Source organism: Pelecanus crispus, chromosome 5, assembly GCF_030463565.1.
Source record: "Pelecanus crispus isolate bPelCri1 chromosome 5, bPelCri1.pri, whole genome shotgun sequence".
Classification (NCBI taxonomy): Eukaryota; Metazoa; Chordata; class Aves; order Pelecaniformes; family Pelecanidae; genus Pelecanus; species Pelecanus crispus.
In genome coordinates, this window is record NC_134647.1 from 62708904 (window position 1) to 62733112 (window position 24209).

A 24209-nucleotide genomic window follows, 5' to 3' on the forward strand; every position below is an offset into this window, starting at 1 on the left:
CCCCATCCAGGTCCCACAGGTAGGTTGAAGGGCCCACAGCCATGGACAAAGGGAGCTCTGCAACAATCACCGTATCTGTACCCCGTCATCATCCGACACACAGACAGAACCTGCCAAGATTCGTGGGCAATGGACAGCTGCATCAACTGATGTATCTGTACAACACCCAGGTCCACTGGCACCTCAAAGGGGACCACAGCCACGGACAATGGGAACGACGCAACACCCACCGCCTTTTTGCCATTTCATGGTACCACAAGCACCTGGAAGGAAAACGCAGCTGTGGACAAAGGGAGCTCCACAACACCCACCGTATCTGTACCCCATCATCGCCCTACACACAGACAGAAGCTGCCCAGATACATGGGCAAAGGACAGCCGCATCAAACGATCTATCTGTGCCCCATGCCGGTCCCACTGGCAGCTCAAACAGGCCCACTGCCACGGATAATGGCAACGCTACAACAGCCACCACCCTTTTGCCATTTCATGGTACCACAAGCACCTGGAAGCAACACGCAGCCATGGACAAGAGGACATCCACAACACCCACTGGATCTGTACCCTGTCGTCATCCTACAGACAGTCAAAAGGTGACCATGCTCGTCGACACAGGGAGAGCCACGCCACCCACCGTATCTCTACCCCATCCACGTTCCAGTGGCACCTCAAACGGGCCCACAGACACCGACAATGGGAATGCTGCAACAACCACCACCTCTTTGCCATTTCATGGTAACACAAGCACCTGGAAGCAACACGCAGCCGTGGACAAGAGGACATCCACAACACGCACTGGATCTGTACCCCGTCACGATGCTACAGCCAGCCTAAAGGTGACCATGCTCGTCGACACAGGGAGAGCCACGCCACCCACCCTATCTGTACCCCATCCAGGTCCCACTCGCGGCTCAAACAGGGCTGCAACCATGGACAAAGGCAATGCTCCAACACCCACCACCTCCTGGCCATTTCATGATACCACAAGCATGCGGAAGGAACACGCAGCCGTGGGCAACAGGACCTCCACAACACCCACTGGATCTCTACCCCGTCATCATCCTACAGACAGTCAAAAGGTGACCATGCTCGCGGGCAAAGGACAGCCACACCACCCAATGCACAGGTATGCAATCCAGGTTCCACTGGCAGACAAAGGTGCCCGCGCTCATGCACAAAGGGAGCTCCGCAACAATCACCGTATCTGTACACCGTCATCATCCTACACACAGGCAGAACCTGCCCAGACTCGTGGGCAAAGGACAGCCGCATTCAAACGATCTATCTATACACCACACAGGTCACAAAGGCAGCTCAAAGGGGACCTCAACCATGGACAAAAGCAAAAATGCAACACCCACCACCTTCTTCCCATTTCTTGGTACCACAAGCACCTGGAAGGAAAACGCAGCCACGGACAAGGGGTAATCCACAACACCCAACGTATCTATACCCTGTCATCATCCTGCAGGCATCCAGAAGGTCCCCAGACTCGTGGGCAAAGGACAGCCGCATCAAACGATCTATCTGTACACCACCCAGGTCCCACTGGCAGCTCAAAGGGGACCGTAGCCACGGATAATGGGAACGACGCAACACCCATCACCTTTTTGCCATTTCGTGGAACCACAAGCACCTGGAACGAACACGCAGCCATGGACAAGAGGACATCCACAACACCCACTGGATCTGTACCCTCTCGTCATCCTACAGACAGTCAAAAGGTGACCATGCTCGTCGACACAGGGAGAGCCACGCCACCCACCGTATCTCTACCCCATCCACGTTCCAGTGGCACCTCAAACGGGCCCACAGACACCGACAATGGGAATGCTGCAACACCCACCACCTCTTTGCCATTTCATGGTAACACAAGCACCTGGAAGCAACACGCAGCTGTGGACAAAGGGAACCTCCACAACACCCACTGGATCTGTACCCTCTCGTCATCCTACAGACAGTCAAAAGGTGACCATGCTCGCGGGCAAAGGACAGCCACACCACCCAATGCACATGTACGCAATCCAGGTTCCACTGGCAAACAAAGGTGCCCGCGCTCATGCACAAAGGGAGCTCCGCAACAATCACCGTATCTGTACACCGTCATCATCCTACACACAGGCAGAACCTGCCCAGACTCGTGGGCAAAGGACAGCCGCATTCAAACGATCTATCTATACACCACACAGGTCACAAAGGCAGCTCAAAGGGGACCTCAACCATGGACAAAAGCAAAAATGCAACACCTACCACCTTTTTCCCATTTCATGGTACCACAAACACCTGGAAGGAACATGCAGCCGTGGGCAACAGGACCTTCACAACACCCACTGGCTCTGTACCCTGTCATAATCCTACAGACAGTCAAAAGGTGACCATGCTGTCGGGCGAAGGACAGCCACACCACCCAATGCACATATACGCAATCCAGGTTCCACTGGCAGACAAAGGTGCCCGCGCTCATGCACAAAGGGAGCTCCGCAACAATCACCGTATCTGTACACCGTCATCATCCGACACACAGACAGAACCTGCCCAGACTCGTGGGCAGAGGACAGCCACATCAAACGATCTATCTGTACACCACCCAGGTCCCACTGGCAGCTCAAAGGGGACCGTAGCCACGGATAATGGGAACGACGCAACACCCATCACCTTTTTGCCATTTCGTGGAACCACAAGCACCTGGAACGAACACGCAGCCATGGACAAGAGGACATCCACAACACCCACTGGATCTGTACCCTGTCGTCATCTTACAGACAGTCAAAAGGTGACCATGCTTGTCGACACAGGGAGAGCCACGCCACCCACCGTATCTCTACCCCATCCACGTTCCAGTGGCACCTCAAACGGGCCCACAGACACCGACAATGGGAATGCTGCAACACCCACCACCTCTTTGCCATTTCATGGTAACACAAGCACCTGGAAGCAACACGCAGCTGCGGACAAAGGGAACCTCCACAACACCCACTGGATCTGTACCCTCTCGTCATCCTACAGACAGTCAAAAGGTGACCATGCTCCTCGACACAGGGAGAGCCGCCCCACCCACGATATCTGTACCCCATCCAGATCCCACAGGTAGGTTGAAGGGGCCCGCAGCAATGCACAAAGGGAGCTCCGCAACAATCACCGTATCTGTACCCCGTCATCATCCTACACACAGACAGAACCTGCCAAGACTCGTGGGCAATGGACAGCCGCATCAACTGATGTATCTGTACAACACCCAGGTCCAATAGCAGCTCAAAGGGGACCGCAGCCACGGACAATGGGAACGACGCAACACCCACCACCTCTTTGCCATTTCATGGTACCACAAGCACCTGGAACGAACACGCAGCCGTGGACAAGGGGACAACCACAACACCCACTGGATCTCTACCCTGTCATCATCCTACAGACAGTCAAAAGGTGACCATGCTCACGGGCAAAGGACAGCCACACCACCCAATGCACATGTACGCAATCCAGGTTCCACTGGCAGACAAAGGTGCCCGCGCTCATGCACAAAGGGAGCTCCGCAACAATCACCGTATCTGTACACCGCCATCATCCTACACACAGGCAGAACCTGCCCAGACTCGTGGGCAGAGGACAGCCGCATCAAACGATCTATCTATACACCACCCAGTTCCCACTGGCAGCTCAAAGGGGACCGTAGCCACGGATAATGGGAACGACGCAACACCCACCACCTTTTTCCCATTTCATGGTACCACAAACACCTGGAAGGAACATGCAGCCGTGGGCAACAGGACCTTCACAACACCCACTGGCTCTGTACCCTGTCATAATCCTACAGACAGTCAAAAGGTGACCATGCTCGCGGGCAAAAGACAGCCACACCACCCAGTGCACGTGTATGCAATCCAGGTTCCACTGGCAGACAAAGGTTCCCGCGCTCATGCACAAAGAGAGCTCCGCAACAATCACCATATCTGTACACCGTCATCATCCTACACACAGGCAGAACCTGCCCAGACTCGTGGGCAAAGGACAGCCGCATTCAAACGATCTATCTATACACCACACAGGTCACAAAGGCAGCTCAAAGGGGACCTCAACCATGGACAAAAGCAAAAATGCAACACCCACCACCTTTTTCCCATTTCTTGGTACCACAAGCACCTGGAAGGAAAACGCAGCCATGGACAAGGGCAAATCCACAACACCCAACGTATCTATACCCTCTCATCATCCTGCAGGCATCCAGAAGGTCCCCAGACTCGTGGGCAAAGGATAGCCGCATCAACTGATGTATCTGTACACCACCCAGGTCCAATAGCAGCTCAAAGGGGACCGCAGCCACGGACAATGGGAACGACGCAACACCCACCACCTCTTTGCCATTTCATGGTACCACAAGCACCTGGAACGAACACGCAGCCGTGGACAAGGGGACAACCACAACACCCACTGGCTCTGTACCCTGTCATCATCCTACAGCCAGCCTAAAGGTGCCCATGCTCGTGGACACAGGGAGAGCCACACCACGCAATGTATCTGTATGCAATAAAGTTTCCACAGGCAGCCAAAGGTGCCCACGCTCATGGAGAAAGGGAGCTCTGCAACACCCACCGTATCTGTACTCCATCATCATCCTACATACAGACAGAACCTGCCCAGATTCATGGGCAAAGGACAGCCGCATCAAAAGATCTATCTGTACCCCATCCAGGTCCCACTGGCAGCTCAAACAGGGTCTCAACCATGGACAATGGCAATACCGCAACACCCACCACCTCTTTTTCATGTCATAGACCCACAAGCACCTGGAAGGAACATGCAGCCGTGGGCAACAGGACCTTCACAACACCCACTGGATCTGTACCCCGTCGTAATCCTACAGCCAGCCTAAAGGTGCCCATGGTTGTGGGCAAAGGACAGCCATACCACCCACCGTATCTGTACGATTCCATCCAGGTCCCTCTGGTAGCTCAAACTGGCCCACAGCCATGGACAATGGGAACACCACAACACCCACCACCTCTTTTCCATTTCATAGTCCAACAAGCAGCTGGAATGGAAACGCAGCCGTGGACAAGGCAACCTCCACAATACCCACCGTATCTGTACCCTGTCATCACCCTACAGCCAGCCAAAAGATGCCCACGCTTGTGGGCAAAGGACAGCCACACCACCCAATATATCTGTATATCCAGGGCCTACAGGAAGCTCAAAGGGGTTCGCAGCCATGGACAACAGTAATTCCGCAATGCCCAACAGCTCGTTGCCATTTCATCGTCCCACAAGCAGCTTGAAAGAACATGCATCCGTGGGCAAGGGGTCCTCCACAACACCCATCATATTTGTCCCCTGTCATCATCCTACAGACAGCGAAAAAGTGCCCATGCTCATGGGTACAGGGAAAGCCGCCCCACCCACCATATATGTACCCCTTCCAGGTCCCATAGGTAGCTTGAAGGGGCCTGCAACCATGGACAAAGAGAGTTCTGCAACACCCACCGTACTTGTACCCTTTCACTATCATACAGACACCAAAAAGCTGCCCACAGTTGTGGTCAACAGGCAGCTGCATCACCCACCCTCTGTGTACCCTATCCAGGTCCCACAGGATGCTCCAAGGGGCCCGCAGCATTGGAGAAATGGAGCTCCATAATACCCACTGTACCTGTACCCCAACCAGCCAAGAGGTTCCCATGCTCGTTGCCACATGTCAAGCCGCGCCACCCACCGTATCTGTGCCCCATCCAGGTCCCACAGGAAGCTCAATGGTGCCCGTAGCCATGGACAACAGAAGTGCCGCAACACCCACCTTACCTGTACCCTGTCATCATTTTCTATACAGCCAGAAGGTGCTCACAGCCATGAGCAAAGATAGAGACACCCCACCCAGCACCTCTATAACATGTCATCATCCCCCAAGCAGCTGGAAGGAACACGCAGCCGTGGACAAAGGGAGCTCCACAACACCCACCACCTCTGTACCCCATTTTCTTCCACAAATAACCAGAAGGTGCCCATAGCCATGGGCAAAGTGAGAACTGCACCACCCAATGTAACTGTACCCCATCCAGGTCCCACAGGCAGCTCAAAAGTGCATGCAGCCGTGGACATAGTGGGGTTTACAACACCCACCATGTCTGTACCCTGTCATGATCATACAGACAGTCAGAACCTGCCCACAGCTGTGGGCAAAAGGCCACCCACCCTATCTGTACCCCATCCAGGTCCTACAAGCATCTCAAAGGTCTCCATAGCCATGGACAAAAAGAGTGCCGCAGTACCCAGTGTATCTCTATCCCAACACGATCATACAACCGGCCACAGAGCAAAACTACTAACACCAAAATAATATGCTACATAAAGAAGATGAGTAGGAAGAGCTGAGAGGCTTGAGAACTTTGTTGATTGTATAGTAACAGGTTAAGATTCTGTGCTATTAGGGCCTCCGAACACAGTGTTAAAGCCTTCATGAATCTGGAGATAAAGTAATTTAATATATTGAAATGAGAAGCCAAGAAAAAATAAACCACCTACAGTGTCTTCCGGTCATGAAAATTTGCAGTGGCATGCAGTAAAACATACAAAAATTCACATGAACACGCAAAGTACCATATATATCTACATATACAGAAAGACACACATATGTATACACTTTAAAAACAACACAAATTCATACACAGTAAAAAACTATTTCTATACAAGAGCGTCTTGATTAAATGAAAAAATTCATCCTTCTCTTACTCTTTCCAAGTGTTTTCAAATATTTCCCTTCACACTGAACACAGATGTTCAGTCTGTTGTTAGATAGCAGACTACAGTACCTCACACACAAACTGGCCTTATTCCATATTCAGCAGTCAAAAATTTGCAAGACAATGGGACATTAAAGCACAAATTTTTGCTCCTTAGAGGCAGGTGTCAAGAAACACCATTATCCTCATGAAATCCAGACAGAAATCTATCACAGCTACCACAGTAAGATTTTGTCCTGGAAACCAAGGTTGCCCAGGCTGCGGGATGTATGGCAATTCGGAAGGTCAGGAGCATGTACAGAAATATTTGTCCATTTCTGTACCTCACAAGCACTAACAATCTCTGAATTCCCTCTTTAGAGAATTCATCTGTAAATGGAGGATCAGACTTAAATAATTCAGGATTTAATTCAAGACAACATTTCCTTCAAAGACTTAAGCATTCCTTCAATAAATTGCTAGTGGCTTATATTACCTGACACAAATGCATCTGGAGCCAGGTACATTTTTCTCTGATCATGTCACAGGCACATGCGGTTTGTCCTAAGAGAGGCCTCAGGATTAGTTTTTCAAAGGGAATCAGACAGTTAAGGTTAGTTCCAAAGAGACACTCACTAAGGGAATATGCCTAAGAGATACCGTGGTGAACCAATCTACTTCTGGTTAACGTCAGTGAAGTTTCCAACTCTCCATTAACTTCAGTAGGTACAAACTATGCAGCCAAAAGAGGCACTGAGGGACAATCGAGCTATGTGACGGCAGAGAAGTGACGACTTCATACACGGCAGATGATGTTCCTCACTAGTGTCATCACAGAATTGAAACATATGACACTGGAAGATTTTAAGTTCTTACCTGTTCTTTTATTTCTGTCCACATAACAATACTTGATTTCATAATCTTTAAATAAGTCATGGATTTCCTGAAAGAGAAAAGTACAAGTAATATCAGATAAATAATTCACCAGACCAAATAAGTGTATCAATTCATCTTAATTTAAAAAAAACCAAAACAAACCCAAAAACTTTCCCAATAAACACAAAATTTCACCATAGAAACACTATCAAATATTTGTTTTTAAAAGAGCTGGTTACACTACTGCAGCAATGTTTTTATCTCATATAAAAAATTGCCTTACTGAATTTGATTAATTTACTTTTCATTATATAGTCACATAAGCACAACAGGGTGTCTTGCTGACTGTCTTTTGATAAAGACGAATAACATCACAGTTCATTAAATAGCAAAACCCCCACAATTTCTCCGAAGTACAGCTGGCATAGTTAAAATACCACACAGACAAGAAATACTGGCAACATCACATTATGCAGTTTACTGAGGGCAGGCAACGCCATATATATAAAAGATATATATATATATATAAAAAATGCAACAGTTGCTTCAGTTTCGTATAACTGCTCAAGTTCACTTTAACATATTTTCACTCTTTTAATAATGAATATTCTTTCAACCAGCAGATAATTGTGCCCAGAATACCCCCTGGAAAGTATCCTCTATCAATTACTGCACAGATGCTCAACAAAGAATCAATCCCAGGAGCATTATTTGCTCCCACTGATTAATGGAGAGAGAGCAGCAGTGTGGGAGGGGTGGGGCAGGAGCAAGTATGAGAGGTGTGTACCAGTTTGCTATTGCTATTCCCCAACAAGAGCAAGGTGTATGCATATGCCCCACAAAACCCATGAATGATTACCAGTTCAGTGGCAAGAATGCAGATATGAACATTAATCATCCCCAAGAAGAAACCATGAGTAGTAACCTGGATATATGTATTCTTTTAGTTGGATAAATCCCATACGTAATAGCAAAAGACCATTTCAGTAAGCAAAATAACCAAACAGCTTTGTCTGGAAGTTATAATTGCAGACAATTTCCAGTAGTCCAGTCTACTTGCCAGTTTGCTAATTCAATATATATAGCCTAAAGGTTAATTGGGTTCTCCGTGACTGGTATCAGGTGCATACCTTTTAGTCAAGTGAGCACCAATCTCTAGTTTCACTAGTTAACAGCTGTCAAATACTACATTAATAAAATATGGCAGCATTTCTCAAGCTACCAGCCATCCTCTAGTCAGATGTGATAAGGATGTGGTTTCTGAAAAGCAAAATACACCAGGCACAATTCAAAGATTCAAGTCAGGGAGGTAATCTGACTGTGGACACCTCTCTAATGAGAATTAGATGGTAGTTCATTCTCAGTCATGAGAGACTGAGAATACACTTTCTGTACAGTTTTGTACAGCTCAGCTGTATTGTGGCACTGAAGACTCCGACGACTTTATTTCTGTCCCACTTAGAAAAACGGGGACATATTTACCTCTTTTATTTCATACATTATTTTACAAGGGTAACAAGTTTTATATGATGATTAAGTAGCAGGAAATACTGTTTCAGACATCTCTGAACACTCTTGAAGGTCATCTGTGAATCAGATGATTCCACATGATTTCCCAGTAACTGAAACTTTAATTGGGAGGGAAAATAGCCTGTAGTGAACATATCTTTATGGGATAATCATGAGGTCTCATGCAAAAAATGATGAGAACATAAGATTTAACATGAAAACCTAATTTAAGCAAAGTAATTTTTGTAATGATTTTAACACCGATTTCCCCAGGTTGTTGCAAACACTGCCTGGCTTGTGTAACAGGCTCTTCCAGGAAGGTGCTTGTTCTTGTGCTCTCATGGCCCCCATGGCAGGGCTGAGACTTTACCTGTGGAACTGAGTTTGTGTAGCATTTCAGTGAAAGCATTTTTCACACAAAGACCATTTGTGAATTTACAAAAATAAAACACACCATGCCGACTCTTAAGCAAATGTATACTCCTTCAAATTAAAGAGATATGTAAATATCTGTGTACATTAGACTAAGATTCTTCATAATATATTCAGAAGTACTAAGCTGGCTTTTGAACTCGGGCACTTCTCTAAACTTTACCTTCAACATCTTTCAACACCTAGGTCTGTTAGAAAAGAACGAACACTACTACCATTTTAATGTTGTTAGTTTCTATTCCCAACAGCTCAGAGCAGAACTGTCAAGGAAAGCAACAAGAACACTTTACCCGCTGTTCCGAACCAGGTTCAGCTGTGCACCATCAAACACCATGCATCAACAGCACTGAACATAGTTGGTCCCTTTGGTGTAAGCAGTTACCCAGTATTTGGGTCAGGAAGGAGTGTTTACTCTGGGAGGAGAGAAGGGTCATCCAAATCAGGTATATTCTCTGGTGCGACCCTATTAACTTGCAAGGAATGTAAGCAGAGGGCTGTTTCCCTGAGCACAGCAGAAACAAACAGCTGCAGTTCGTTCCCCATTCCCAACCACCCAGCGGCCTGCCAGCTCACGCACCCAGGGAGCTGGCCTCTGCAGCCCCAGCCCAGCTGTGCCAGCCCTCTCCCCCTGTCAGGACCTACCACCACCACTGCACGCACTGACGGAGAAGCCCCCATCATTCTGCAGCACGAAAACCTTTCACCCTCCCTGGGTGAGCCTTACCATGGCATTGCCTTCTGCTGGGCAGCCACACAAGAAAGGCAATGCAAGTGCTCACCATTTATCACACAAGGTTTAGCAAAGCAGTAGTAATAAACCCAGTGGTGGTACCATACACAAGCATTTGCTTCCACCCCCAGCTGCCACCACTTTGCCCACGCTCACAATATCCACATACAAACCATCTGTTGACCAAGTCTGGCCGCTATTAGTATTTTTTCCTCATAACGTTTGCAAAACTGCTTCTCCTAAAGGATTTTTTCCTTTTAAAAAAAAGTAACCGACAATTACCACAATAATCATCATTTAACTGCATCATATTAAGTCTAAACAAAATGGCAACATCCACTAACATGCAGAAGGTCTAGCTGCCATGAGTGCCATGCACTGAACATTGGGCTAGATTACAATATTTTGACAACAAAATCTGTAAGCAGTTATAAAACTATCTGGCAGACATCCAGCAGTCATGGATCCCGTGAAGTTTCCAACACAAACACTGTTTCTAGCGGTGTGTATCTTGGTCCTTAATTATTGCACTCCTAGGATCAACTCATAGTTGGCTCCTGAACCAGATGTAGAACTCAGCACCAACTCTTGGGCACCAAGGTGTGTTTGTACCTGAGCAAAGTCCCCACCAGGCAGCTCCCAGGGGACGTGTCCCTGGTCAAAGCAAGGATGATACACACTGCAGAAATGGAGAGGAGGGGAGAAAACAGAGGAGAGAGCTTGCTCAGAGTAACAGCAGTTGCATAAACACATAGGCCATGCCCGCAGCTCTAACTAAACATCTTGGAACAGAAATGTACTACTACACAGCCCCTTAAACCTTCAAAGTTCTCAAAGGCAGACTTTGAAAGCTAGTTAATCTTATCATCAGTAAAAATTAAAATCCTAACTAGAAAATAATCTGTTCATACTTTAAAATTAGCTGAAAATGCAAACCCAAACGTATTAAAGGGAGTTTAAGAGAAAACACTAGTAAATATAGGCTGAACATACTTTAAAAATGTATTATTTACTACTATAAGAAATGTGGTCTTGAAATACTTCAATTCTTGGCCTGTCCTGTCTTGTTGGATACAAAAACTGTCAACATGAGTTTTTACCACATACTATCAATTTTAAATTTGCATCTCTCAAACAGAAAGAATGCCTTCCTTAGAGAGGATCTGTCTTTATGCTTTATTGCCTACATTTTTTTTAAACGTAAAAAAGAAAGGGAGTCATTAACAGGCACATTTGCCCTGTTTATCAAATTAGTAAAGCTCAATGTATTATTTCTAATAAAATCAGCTTTTCATACCCAGGATCTCACAGTGCAAGAAAATAAATATGCAAGAAATACTCAGTCATCACCTGGAACAATATACCATGTATGTAAAGTTTACAGCACCCTAAACCCAAGTATTTTTCTCTCTCTAGATGTAATACCAAATTTTGTTATTCTAGCAACAAAATATTTAACAATTATAATGGTGCCTGGCCAGATTTCTACAGTAAGCTTTAGTGGTGTTTCCAATATAAATACTGTACAAGCCTGGTCTATAACTCGGGTCTCAGTAAGCAGCTGAAAGCCTAAACTTCACATGCATATTCTTGAAATGGGAATCAATTATGTTTTAAGTAGTTGAACCAAACAACATGTTTGGCTAACCAAGAAGTTTTAAATCATTTCATAACTAAAAAAGACTCTGCGGAAATTTGTGCAGGCAGGGCAGGAAAGAGGAGGACTTCTCAGGAAAAAGCTTTACATTTACAAATGATATAATGGGGTGTTCATTTAATTTAAATTTTAGACCACTAAATCTTTGAGTCTGTGACATGACACATGGATTTCACTGCAGATATTAAAATAAATAAATAAATTTTAAAAGGTAGTAAGCAAGAGAACATCAACACAGTTTAGAATAATAACCTGTTACTGAGGGAAAATGCCAGAGACTCTGTTGGAGATTAAGAAGTGGGGTCCATAGCACAAACAAGACAGTTAAACAATAAAGCACAAGGACTGATGCAAAGTCCAGTTTTAAATGTCTCCTGTCCACTAATGCCCACAGAGGTAAGAGGTCCTCAAATTTTCACCAACTGGGCATCGACTGCCAGATTAATCCTCCTTTGCTCCTAACAAGCAAAATTTCAGACAAAGATTGGGCTCACTGTACCATATAGTATGTTCTCTTTGAGAAATTTTCAAGTTTTTTTCAATGTTGCGTTAAACAAAGTTCTTAGGTGAGCAATGGCTGTGGGATCAAGTCTAAGATGTGTAGCAGATGTCCACCTGCCTAGGCATCCAGGAACAGTGAGGACTGACGTGGATCCTAAAGCTTTTGCTCAGCACACTCCCTCTTCACTTCCACAAACAGCCACAAACTATAAAACCTGAAATAAAATCAAGCCTGTAATTCTAGGCCATAAACTGCCTTTGGGGTGAATCTTTTTGTTTGAGAATTGACTCTCATTTTTATAAGACCATACCCTCCGAAGATCTTTAGTAAAGTAACATAAGAAAGCATTAAGATAGAAGAACAAGTTTCTCAATAAACTTATGATGGACATGGAATGAAAAACATATTTCTCTGATCTTCCAGAGACATTTTAGCATGTTGATAAGAGGAACATTATGGGATTGGAAATTAATTTCATCATCCTGGGTATACTGGGTGGTATGCAAGCTAAATTAAAGATGAAAAAAACATAGAAGAGGTAATATGAGAGAACAAGAGCACAAAGCAAAAGAAAAGCAATAAAGACAATCAAAAAGCACGTACATCCTAAGGCACGAGAACTACTCACTATCCAGCAAGCATGCCTTTCACGTTCAGTCAGTGTGACGGAGGACTAATTAAAACACAAAGGCCCCTTCTACTTAAACGTCTGGCATACAACACATTGGGAGAGAGTACTTCCTCAAATCATCACAGTTCATTAAAGGCTTTCGATCAAAAAGGAAAAAGGAAAAATTGTGGCTAATCCAGAGAGAAAGAAATAAAAAAAACCCCAACCCTACCAGAAATAGCATAGTGCTAAGTGGTGATTTGTCTTTTGATCAGGAACAGACACCGGTAAAAAAAACTGGATGGGTACATCAGGTCCCAAAACACAAAATAAATCCCTATCCCAGGTGGACTGCACCAGTTTCTTATCAACACCTAAATGTTTCATCTTTCTTTAGATTCTGTCATGCCAAAGCAGAACTACAGGGTATTAAAATAATTAATCAGCCCTACTTTACTTCATGTCCTACATTGAAGTAGAACATCCACTCTGTAAGATTTATTTTCTAGCCTCAGATGTTAAAGGAGAAAAGCACAAATGTGAATGTAATATGGTGGCATTTAAAGATAGTCAAGCACCAAAAAAAGCTGGTTGAAAGCAAGTGCATCTTCCACAGCACTGGCTCCTTAGCTGCAAAGAGGGGAATCAAAAAGTGAACAGCTCTCGCTGGTCAGCTAATCTTAGCAGTGAAGACTGGAGATTGTGCTACAAATCTCAGTAATGATTAGCAAGAAAGATAGCCCAAGGTCTGTTCTTTCTAACAGCAACTCCATGGGATCCAAACTGGTATGCCAGCATACCAGACTGCTGATTACGTCACAGTTATGAGCTACTGCTCCTATGGAAGTTAATCAGACATAAATAAGGAACCACTAACAGTGAAAAAACAATGACTTGGGGGAAATCAAAAACAATTCTTCTTATCCATTGGGGCAATTACAAAAACCAAAACAAACAGAAGTTGACTTGCCATACAATACTCCAGCAAAATAAAACTTCCTGTTCAGTAAGGTACAATTTCACTTACACTCTGGTCATTCTGAAGTTCTTGGCATCTCTTTATCAGTAAGGGAGAGAAGAAGTTATCATTTCCTTCCCTCCCTCTGCCCAGAGCAGTCCTCCTGCCTCCCAAAGCATTTGGAGCAGTTTTATGATAGTTCCAAGGACCTTCAGTTTGCAACGCATGCCTTTGAACACTGCACTTTCAATATTGTATACCATTGTGTTCCTTGCTATTGAAATGGATTAGCTGATTCATCAGAGATAACAGTTCAGGGAGATGCATGCACAACAAGGCAATTGCAAGAGACTCAAACCAAGAGATTCATTGCCAAGCACTAACCAGAATAAAATGAACGACTACAACCAAGCTTACCTTTAAGCCTCTTTGCAAAGATTCTTGATACAAATACAGTCTTACCACAACATTGCATCAGAGGATATTAATGCTAACAAGAACAGACCCACCATCTGACATTTTTCAAAAAGAAGACCAACACCAATGGGGCAATCTTGCCTGTCTTACTGTAAAACATCACACATTACTGTCCTGCTAGGATTCCTTGGATCCTGCTTATGGCCCTTCACCCTGATGAAGCCATAAAATGATGACTCTGGTAAGACCAGATGACACTTTCTCACTCTTGCAAGAAGATTTGCCAGTTAGAGGAGTATGCTCTGCAAAGGCTGCAGGAGGAGAGAGGATCGTTGCTCTGGAGAGCGCATCCTGCATGTGAAGGCTGGTATGCAGTGCAACATTCTTGATGCAAGCGGGAAGCTCCACGGAAAAAGAGGAAGGCCAGTTGTGACCCTCCATGCAGCCTGGTCCCCACTTGGTACTGTGTTCTCTTTTTGTATTCACTGGTACAGCATTACCTCCAAATCTGAAGTACATTGAGAGTAACACCTAGGGGTCCCATATTCTTAGTGAATGGTGTGTTACCAGACTGCACCTCTCCCAGAGCTTCGGAGCAAGATCAGATTGAGAGGAGAAGGAATGCCCCCTAAGGAGAACAAAATACTGAGCAGATTCTCAATACAGTTCGCATATACCTACACTGATACAAAAACATTGGATTGAGGGAGGAAGGGAAAACACGACATTCCTTAAAGCAGGAGTTGATCTGGTAAGCTGTTTTACTCACAACACTGACCCAGCTAAGACGAAACACAGCAGTAACAAGTGCATTTCTATCTAACTTTACAGGTTCAGCAATCTAAAACATAACAAAAATATAGCTGCACAGATATCAATGGTGCTTCATCTCAAGGATTTAGAGAAGTCACAGCAACAGCATATGTCCATTTTTAGGTCATCACACCACGTTTGACAGCATACACAATTCAGGTACTGTGCTGGAGGAATCAGACAAGGATGAATACAGGGAACTAACTGGCAAACCTGGTAGACTCCACTGTGACAGGTACAAAATTGATTGAGTTGCCAACTAAACAGTAAATGGAGACTTTGCCTTCAAGAATAGCGAAGGTGCTAATAAAAATGTTTACTGCAGATCTGTCACAAACATACCTTTCTCCACGGCTGTAGTGAGAGAATTGCTTGAAGAAATACTAATCCTCCAAGTACCTATTTGCAGATTGAGCTATAAAGCCCAATGCAGAAGAAATCTTCTTGACATAATTTTGACTTAATTTGTTCCCCCTTTGTATTTGTTTCATACTGACACTCAATGAAAAAAGCTTATAAGGGAACGCTGACGGACGGTGTGACAGACTGCAAAGTCCTTTCTTCAGGCTGTCCTTCCTCCTGAAAACAGGCTCTGGATTTCCTTAGGAACACAGACGTTGCCAAATGCATTTAGAGAGAAATTCCACTTGCCAAGATTCAAATGTGGGCAACCTTTGCCCCTTAATGATAGCCACCCAGCACCTAAAGTTCTGAACGCTTCTGACACTTAAAGATCTCTGTTTGTTTGGTTTCTAAGACTACAAACCTGTGGTACTCTGTTGCTGGTTCAGAAACTTCATGGCTAAGGTACATTTCTTCTGTGGCCTTAAGAGTAATTTTTTTTTTTAATTCAGTTTAACACAGGTGGAACTCCAAAGGTAATAGAAGATTACAACTACAATAATAAATTAAATAAGTTAATATGTAGCTACAACTAGCAGAGGAAAATGTTCATTACCTCATTTCACCTGTAAAAAATGGGAGTTTTGTTCTCATTTTGAAAATTATGAACCTTATGAAAAAACATCTCCACCAATCTATATCAGCAGAAGAGCTGTTTCTCACTTGAGAACTATTTCAGTAAACCTTGGCCTCACTCTTCACATAATAACAACAAATGATAGCACCCCCAACATGCCAATGATTAATAATTAATAATTACACTTTTAATAATTACAATAATTAATAATTACACTTATTAAAACCTATTCTGGAAAACTGCTGCATTTTAACAATGTTCATCTCTTTCTTGATGGTGAATAAATTGGCCAGGTTAGCAATAGTTTATCTAATTTTATTTGGCTAACCAATCATTTCAAGAAGAAAACAGCAGACAAAACACCTCTGCACAGTGTTTACCAAGGGTGTTAATTTGAAATAAGAAATGTTAAGTTTCATGGTAATTTTTGGAAATGCATGACAGCCAAATACACAGGTATACTTAACATGCCTGACCACAAACATACTTCTCCTTTCCAAAACTGCTCCAGGACAGAAACTTCCTCTCTACAGCAAGATTATTCTGCCCTTACTTGCCAACACCAATAGCTCAACAATGTTAAAAATTAAAATGGCATGTTTTGAAACTGTATTTCAGGATCTGTACATGATGGCACTGTTCTAGCCTAGTCAGAGGTGAACATTAGAACTTTATATATGGAGACAAAGGCATCTAAGTGCTACTTTTAAGTCATCAAAACAAAATGGCAAACTTCCAAAATACTGCGTGGCTGCCAAATTGGAACTTCACCCTAATACTTCCCTGTAGCGTTCTATGTCTGTCCCAGCAATGCCAAACTTGATGGCTCACATATAGGTGAGATGTGCTTTTAACCAGTCCACATGCGAATTCATGAAGTGGACCTTCATGTTTGCACGTTTGCAACAGCAGCAAGTAATAAAACTGTTCAAGTGTTGGACAAAGCGATCCTGTTCTGGCTATTCGCAGAAAGCATCTTCTGACATCCCAGTAAGCCCTCGCTGTCAACATAGTCACATGTGATGGCTTCTTGAAGAGACAATGAAGATTAGCAGCATTTTCCAAGTTGTGAGTTTGCTATTGATTAGGTCATTGGGTTGCTATAAATAGAGGCTCAGCTCAGTGTGTAAATCATCATGCAGGATCACAGCAAAACTGTCACTTCTGAAACTCTTAACTACCTACCATCACGCTACAGCACAGCCAAACAGACCGAAAGGCACCATGTAAGTGAGAACAAAACATCAAGAAGTGCAGTGGCAAGCAAGCTCTGTACTCTGGGTCAAATTACACTGATCGCTGAAAGACTGTCTCTAAAATGAATGGTCCCTTTCTACTGGAGTTCTGGAGAAAATAATAGTCTTCACGTGCTGCACTTATCCACAGGTAGTAAAATTGCCTGTGCTTTAGAAAAAGAGAAGAGACACAAGGAGCAGTTTAGAACAAAAGCCGTAATTACATTTTTTCATACTTGTGCATCAAGTTGAATATTGGGAGCTGGTAAAGATCCGGTACGTGACCGTGCAACTAAATCACCTCAAAATCTGACTCACACGCATTAGGTTGAAGAGTTCGCCAATTTTCTCCTACGACTTGCAGTAATTTGAGCGGAATCTTCCTAAACCACCAACAGACCGCAGAAAACCACTTTCACTTAATCTACGCGCTGCTCACCTCAGAAAGAAAACCAGGCGTGAAGCCTTTTAGCTTCGCTCTTACACAGCAACTGGCTGTGCCGCAGGACGGCGGAGCGGCCCTACCTGCCCGGCCGCAGCGAGCCCACAGGTGCCGCGTCCCGCGCGCCGCTAACGGGCCGCGCAGCGGCCGGTGCTCGCCTTCAGGAGCGGCCACGCCGCGCGACCAGCGCGCTCGCCAGCCTCGCCGATTTGCGCACCTCGCCGATTTGCGCACCGCGCCGCCGGCGCGCGGGAAAACGCGCTGCCCCCCGCAGCCCCGCGACGGGGGTTGCCCCCCCCCCACGCCCTGCGTGGGGCCCGACCCCGGCCGGCTCCCACAGGCGGGCAGGTAACCGCGGGCACCAGCAAGAAGCTGGGGCGGAGCCGTGCCCTGCCAGCCCGGCGTCGCCCCCCGCCGATGAGGGCGACGCTTCCCGCCGGGGGAGGACAAGCTGGAGCCGCTCTCCGCAGGCACCGCGGCAACAAAGCCGTCTGCCAAAGGAGGCGTCGGGAGGAGAAGCCCGAGCGGACCCGCGGGGGGAGGAAGGGAAGCTGCAGCCCCCGAGCTCCCCCGGGGACGAGGGCAAACGCGGGCCGCCGGGCAGCCCCGCACCTCCCTCACGCCGGCCCAGGGGAGCGGCTCCCCCGCCCCGGGACGGGCCCCCCGGGCACGGCCCGCCTGAGGCGCCGGCGGGAGCGCGCCACGCCGCCGGCCGGCTGAGGGGAGGCGGCGGCAGTACCTGGCTGCTGCTGTCGGCCGGCAGGTTCCTCAGCAGGATCTTGCGCCTGTTGCTCAGCTCCCGGCGGGTGCTCGCCAGGCGCCTCGCCACCTCCTCGGGGCCCAGCGGTGGCGGCCGAGCCCCCCGCGGCGGCTCCGCGGGCAGCTCCGCGCCGCGCTCGGCTGCTGCCGCCATCTTGCAGAGCGCCCGGGCGAGCGGGGCGGCGCGGGGGGAGCCGCGGCGGTGGGTGGGCGGGCGGGCGGCGGGGGAGCCGCGGGGCACGGCCCGGCCCGGCCCGCCGGCGGGACGCGGGGAGCCACGCCAGGCCCCGCCGCGCTCCCCGCCCCCGGCCCGGCCCGCCCCGCCCCGCTGCCTGTCCCCCGCGGGGGAGGCTGAAGTCTGCGGAGCCCTCGCCGAGGAGCCCCGTGAGGGAGCAGCGGGCTCGGCCTCCCCACCAGCCCCAGAGGGGCTCCCCGACCCCGGCCCGGTACTGCACAAGGGCGGTGAAAGGGTCGCAAATCCCCTGTGAGAAGAGAGGGGCAACGGGGGCGGGGGGGGAGTGGACAAAACTCGAGTGGAGCTCGGTAGGCTCGTAACAGCCTCAGGCTGCAAACCTCTCCGGGAGGTGTGCTGATAAAGGGGGATCAGAGGGCGAATTTCATCTCCACAGTAAGGTATCTCGAGTCAGATTTATGGAAAGACTTGAGCACTCTCGAGGAGAGTTTGGGGCTCCGTTATGGGGGAAATCACCCCAAGAGCCATTGTGATGGAGGTGCCTCAAGAAGGCCAAGGCCCGGGCGCTGGCCCTCTCTCTCACTGAGGCACGATGTGGCTCATCGCACCCAGAAGGTATCGTTTCCCCAAAGTCCCACTGTCGATACCTTCCTTAGATACAAGTTCAGCTGAGGAGACTGAAACAACAACCCCATGCAACGCTACAGGCATGGGGAAGAGTGGCTGGAAAGCTGCCTGGCTGAAAAGGACCTGGGGATGCTGGTTGACAGCCAGCTGAACATGAGCCAGCAGTGTGCCCAGGTGGCCAAGAAGGCCAGCAGCATCCTGGCTTGTATTAGGAATAGTGTGGCCAGCAGGAGCAGGGAGGTGATTGTTCCCCTGTACTCGGCACTGGTGAGGCCACACCTGGAATACTGTGTTCAGTTTTGGGCCCCTCAATACAAGAAGGACGTTGAGTTCATAGAATCATAGAATTGTTTAGGTTGGAAAAGACCTTTAAGATCATCCAGTCCAACCATTAACCTAACATTACCAAGTCCACACTAAACCAATTAAGGGTAGACCAGACTAAACCATGTCCCAAAGTGCCACGTGTACCTGGTTTTTGAATGCTTCCACAGATGGTAACTCCACCACCTCTCTGGGCAGCCTGTTCCAATGCTTGACTACCCTTTCCGTGAAGAAATTTTTCCTAATATCCAATCTAAACCTCCCCTGGCGCAGCTTGAGCCCATTTCCTCTCATCCTATCGCTAACTACTTGGGAGAAGAGACCAACACCCACCTCACTACAACCTCCTTTCAGGTGGTTGCTGGAGTGTGTCCAGAGAAGGGCAACAAAGTTGGTGAAGGGTCTGGAGAACAAGTCTTATCAGGAGCAGCTGAGGGAACTGGGATTATTTAGTCTGGAGAAGAGGAGGCTGAGGGGAGACCTTATCACTCTCTACAGCTACCTGAAAGGAAGTTGTAGTGAGGTGGGTGTTGGTCTCTTCTCCCAAGTAACTAGTGATAGGACAGGAAGAAACGGCCTCGAGTTGTGTCAGGGGAGATTTGGACTGGATATCGGGGGAAACCTCTTCACGGAAAGAGTGGTCAGGCATTGGATCAGGCTGCCCAGAGAGGTGGTGGACTCACCATCCCTGGAGGTGTTCAAAAAAGGTGTAGACGTGGCGCTGTGGACATGGTCTAGTAGGCATGGTGGTGTTGGGTTGATGGTTGGACTGATGATCTTAGAGGTCCTTTCCAACTTTAATGATTCCTGGTTTTACTTTCATTGAAAAATAATCCAGCCACCAAGCCAGGAAACATGAAATTAGTTATTACTCTACCCTTAATTGTTTTAGTGGTGGACTTGGTAGTGTTAGGTTAATGGTTGGACTGGAAGATCTTAAAGGTCTTTTCCAACCTAAATGATTCTATGATTCTATGATTCTATCCATTTCTAGGTACAAGACTGCCCACAATGAACAGGCAAAAGAGAATCAACACCTGAAAAACAGTAGTCTTAAAAAGGAAATGGGAAACACACTTTGAGTTAAATTGGGTATATGTGACTAAGTTCTTTAATTCTGGATGATAATTCTTGACTAGGTTTAAAGTGCCATTTAAGAGACAGGATTACCAGTTACAGAAAAAAAAAAACCCTACCAAATAACAGTAGTGTTTTTAGAAATTGCCTTAGTCCAAACCAAAGCTAGCAAGTTAACACTACAAAGAATCTTGGACCTTCATTACTTCTAAAATTAATTTTAAACCTACTGAACAAACAGTAATCAAAGTACTTTTTGTTCTTTTTGTTTTATTATTAAAAATTTGTCAGGGCTGACAAGCTTCTGTTCAAGGGCTTCCTTTTCTCTAATTTTTTTAAACAGGTAACGTTCCTCCTCCTTCAATATTTGCATTATGTTTAATGAATTTTCGGAAATCAGAGGTGTGAAGGACATTTGTAAATAGTTCATGTATTTGTCATGGGAGAATCTGCGAACTGCCAAATTCAGCCTTCCTGAATAATATTAGCTTAGCCTTCATACTTAAGCCAAGAAACAGGAAAAACTATTATAACAAATTATTAGTGTGAGATCTGATCTAAAGAAAATTTCATATTCTTAGGAAAACAAGATTTTCGTAGGTCACCATTCTTTGAGAAATGTAATTGACAAATAAGTATATAGCTGCTGTTTTTTTCAAATTTCAGATGAAGATTTGCATTTTAAAACTATGAAATATCTTTTCCAGCACAAGCTGTGAGCTTCTTAAGTCCTAAGGATTTACAAAGTATTAATCATGCCACCTATAAAATTATCCTTGGAAAAGATAAAAAATTTATGAGTGAAAAGTCCACTAGTGACTATTTACAAGCTGATTTTCAGGTCAAGCTATAAAACTGAAGTAGGGATAATAAATACCATCTCCTCAAAACCTAACCAAAGCATATCATAGATTATGTGATGTAAATTATTCTGGGACCATGAAAAAGATTGCTTTGCTAGGAATACCGAAACATGTAACTATCTCCTCAGAAATAATTACCAGATTAAGCTATTACAGTAGAAATTATGGATCTGCTCAAACATCATACAGTTTAGTGAAGCTAATGAAATAGTGAAAGCAGAGTAATTAATTATATCATTAATTTTTCCAGTTTGAAGGTGGACACTCTGGTTCACCTGTATGCTACTGATAATTAATCCTACCTATATGATTACCTTCTCAAAAGCTGCCTGCCTTTTTTTTTTTTTTTTTTGATAGGCTGCAGGTGTATCTGAATGCAAGTCATTAAAACTTCAACTGCATTGCTAAAAGAAATAGTTCAGAAATTAATAGTTTGATATTAATGGCAAAAATAAAACTACTGCAGTATTAGTTGTAAATAGTTCCAGAGAAATCTAAGTGTTTTTCTTGCTTAGAGATACATATTTAAAAGATTGTATTTTGTAGGTAAAAGTATTAATCTTTCTTTTGCCCTGCAATGTTCACATTTCATTCTGCATACAGGTAGTTGACATTACACAGGTAGATTAAGGAATTGCCTGCACTAAAAGGCAACTACAAAGTGCTGCAGGAAGAGAGCAGGAAAGATCAAAGATACTGCCATTGTCCGTGGAGGTGGTCCATGAAAATCAGCAAGGAGGTAGGCCACACATCACCTCATATGACAACCAAAATCAGCCAAACAGGCATCAGCACCAATAACCAATCTGACCTGAGGATATATTCCCTCTGAACCCAAATATCATCCCTGTTATGAACTACAGCGCACCCTCAAGCAGGTACCTGGAGAGTTAAAATATAATTTGAAATAAAAGAACAATCAAAATTAGGCACCAATAAAGTAAAACGCCAGAGTCCTTTGGACCCCCCCGCAGAGCCTCAGTGCGCACATGAATGCAGTATAGAGGTTGTGCAAGCCAACAATCTAGCCTCCTTTGAACCTCCACAAACCTATCCAATGCATAAGATAGGCAGTTGTCTCATTTGACGAGTTAATCTTCTGCCTTCAGGAATTCTCCCATTTTACCATACAGTTTCTGCCAGAAGTACCAAAACACCGGGCTGGTAGCACAGGTTACTGTCCTCTGTGCTGGTTTTGGTCAGCACTCCTTCAGGTCAGCCATTACTGCTCTCAGCTGTGTTCTTTGTAACTAACTGCTAACTACTTTGTAACAGTGAAAATAAATCGTGCAAGCTCAGACAGTCCTTGCTAACCCATGCCGTGAGAACTGACACTGGTTAGGGAACCCTCTCACAAGACTCCGTGCTGCTGCATCTGCAGGAGCAGGAAACATCTTCAGGAAGATGCTGAGATGGTGGAACTCAGGATGAAATGCAAGTGGTAACAGTCCCCACCCAGCTGTACCCAGGAGAGGAAAAGGACAGTGAGCCAACGCCATGTATGTATTTTTCTTCAAAAATTTCATCTTGTTGATTACCAGACCGTCCTTCTCTATGCAGACATTGTATGCATATGTTTGTACGTGTATACTGTTACTCACTTTATGTTGCTTTCAAAACAAAGCCCTACATATTTATGCTTTGCACTCTAAACAGTCTTCAGTTTTCTAATGCACTTTCATTATGTTTCAAAATTGCTGCAAAAGCAAAAAGCACTATTTAAAAAATAGCAGAAAAGTATAATGATCTGCAAGCGTAACTTTGGGTGCACTGCTGACTTGATGCTATTATACAGATAAGACACTTCACAGTAATTTAATTTAGTTCACTAAATTCCTTGTTAATTAAGAGTAATGTACCCATCCACAGCAGTTGCTTTTGTAGCTCTTCTAAGCTGAAGATTAATTTACCCATGCTTCTGCAGCTTTGAAGTAATACAAGACATATATATTTTTTCATTTTTATGGGATGAGAGTGTTAAAACAGAATGGTGTCACAAATGTTCTTTCTGAATTAAAGATGCACTCAGGCATAATTGTCCATGTTCAAAAGTACAAACAAGTTCAGATCTGTGCAGATAAAATAAAAGCCAAGATTTAGAACATCTGCTGGATCTCAAAGACCCATCTGATGTTCCCAGGTATACAAGATACTAGGAATGTATCTGTGAGCTCTTTAGGTAAGTGATTTCTTATATGGAAGAGAAATCTAAACAATTTTCTAAAACCTGAAACCAGGTGATTGGTATGCTTCCTGCAGTGAGGGTGTGGAATCCATCAGTTGCTGCAAAATCGAAGCTTCCATAAAAATCCCTGGTTGCTAGCACCACTTCATGTGAACAAAGTGTAAACAATACCATTCTCTTTAGTCTATATTATGCCTACTGTTTCAAGCTCTAGCTGCTCCTTTTGTTTTGTTTGGAAACTGAAATTTTGAAACCAGAAGGTGTAGATTCAGTTGCCAGCACCAGAAACTAGTTCAGTGATGACCATCTAAATG

The 24209-nt window shown here is 45.5% G+C and overlaps 1 protein-coding gene across 1 annotated transcript in view; it reads right to left on the minus strand.

Annotated features, from left to right (window-relative positions):
- Positions 1–18780, minus strand: part of RAVER2 (ribonucleoprotein, PTB binding 2) — a 122318-nt gene extending 103538 nt beyond the window's left edge. The window contains exons 1-2 of the mRNA XM_075711338.1: positions 18607–18780; positions 7584–7650 (exon numbers count right to left, since the gene is read on the minus strand). Coding sequence (XP_075567453.1) covers positions 7584–7650; positions 18607–18780 — 241 coding nt within the window. The remainder of the gene's footprint in view (positions 1–7583; positions 7651–18606) is intronic.
- Positions 18781–24209: the final 5429 nt, after the last annotated feature.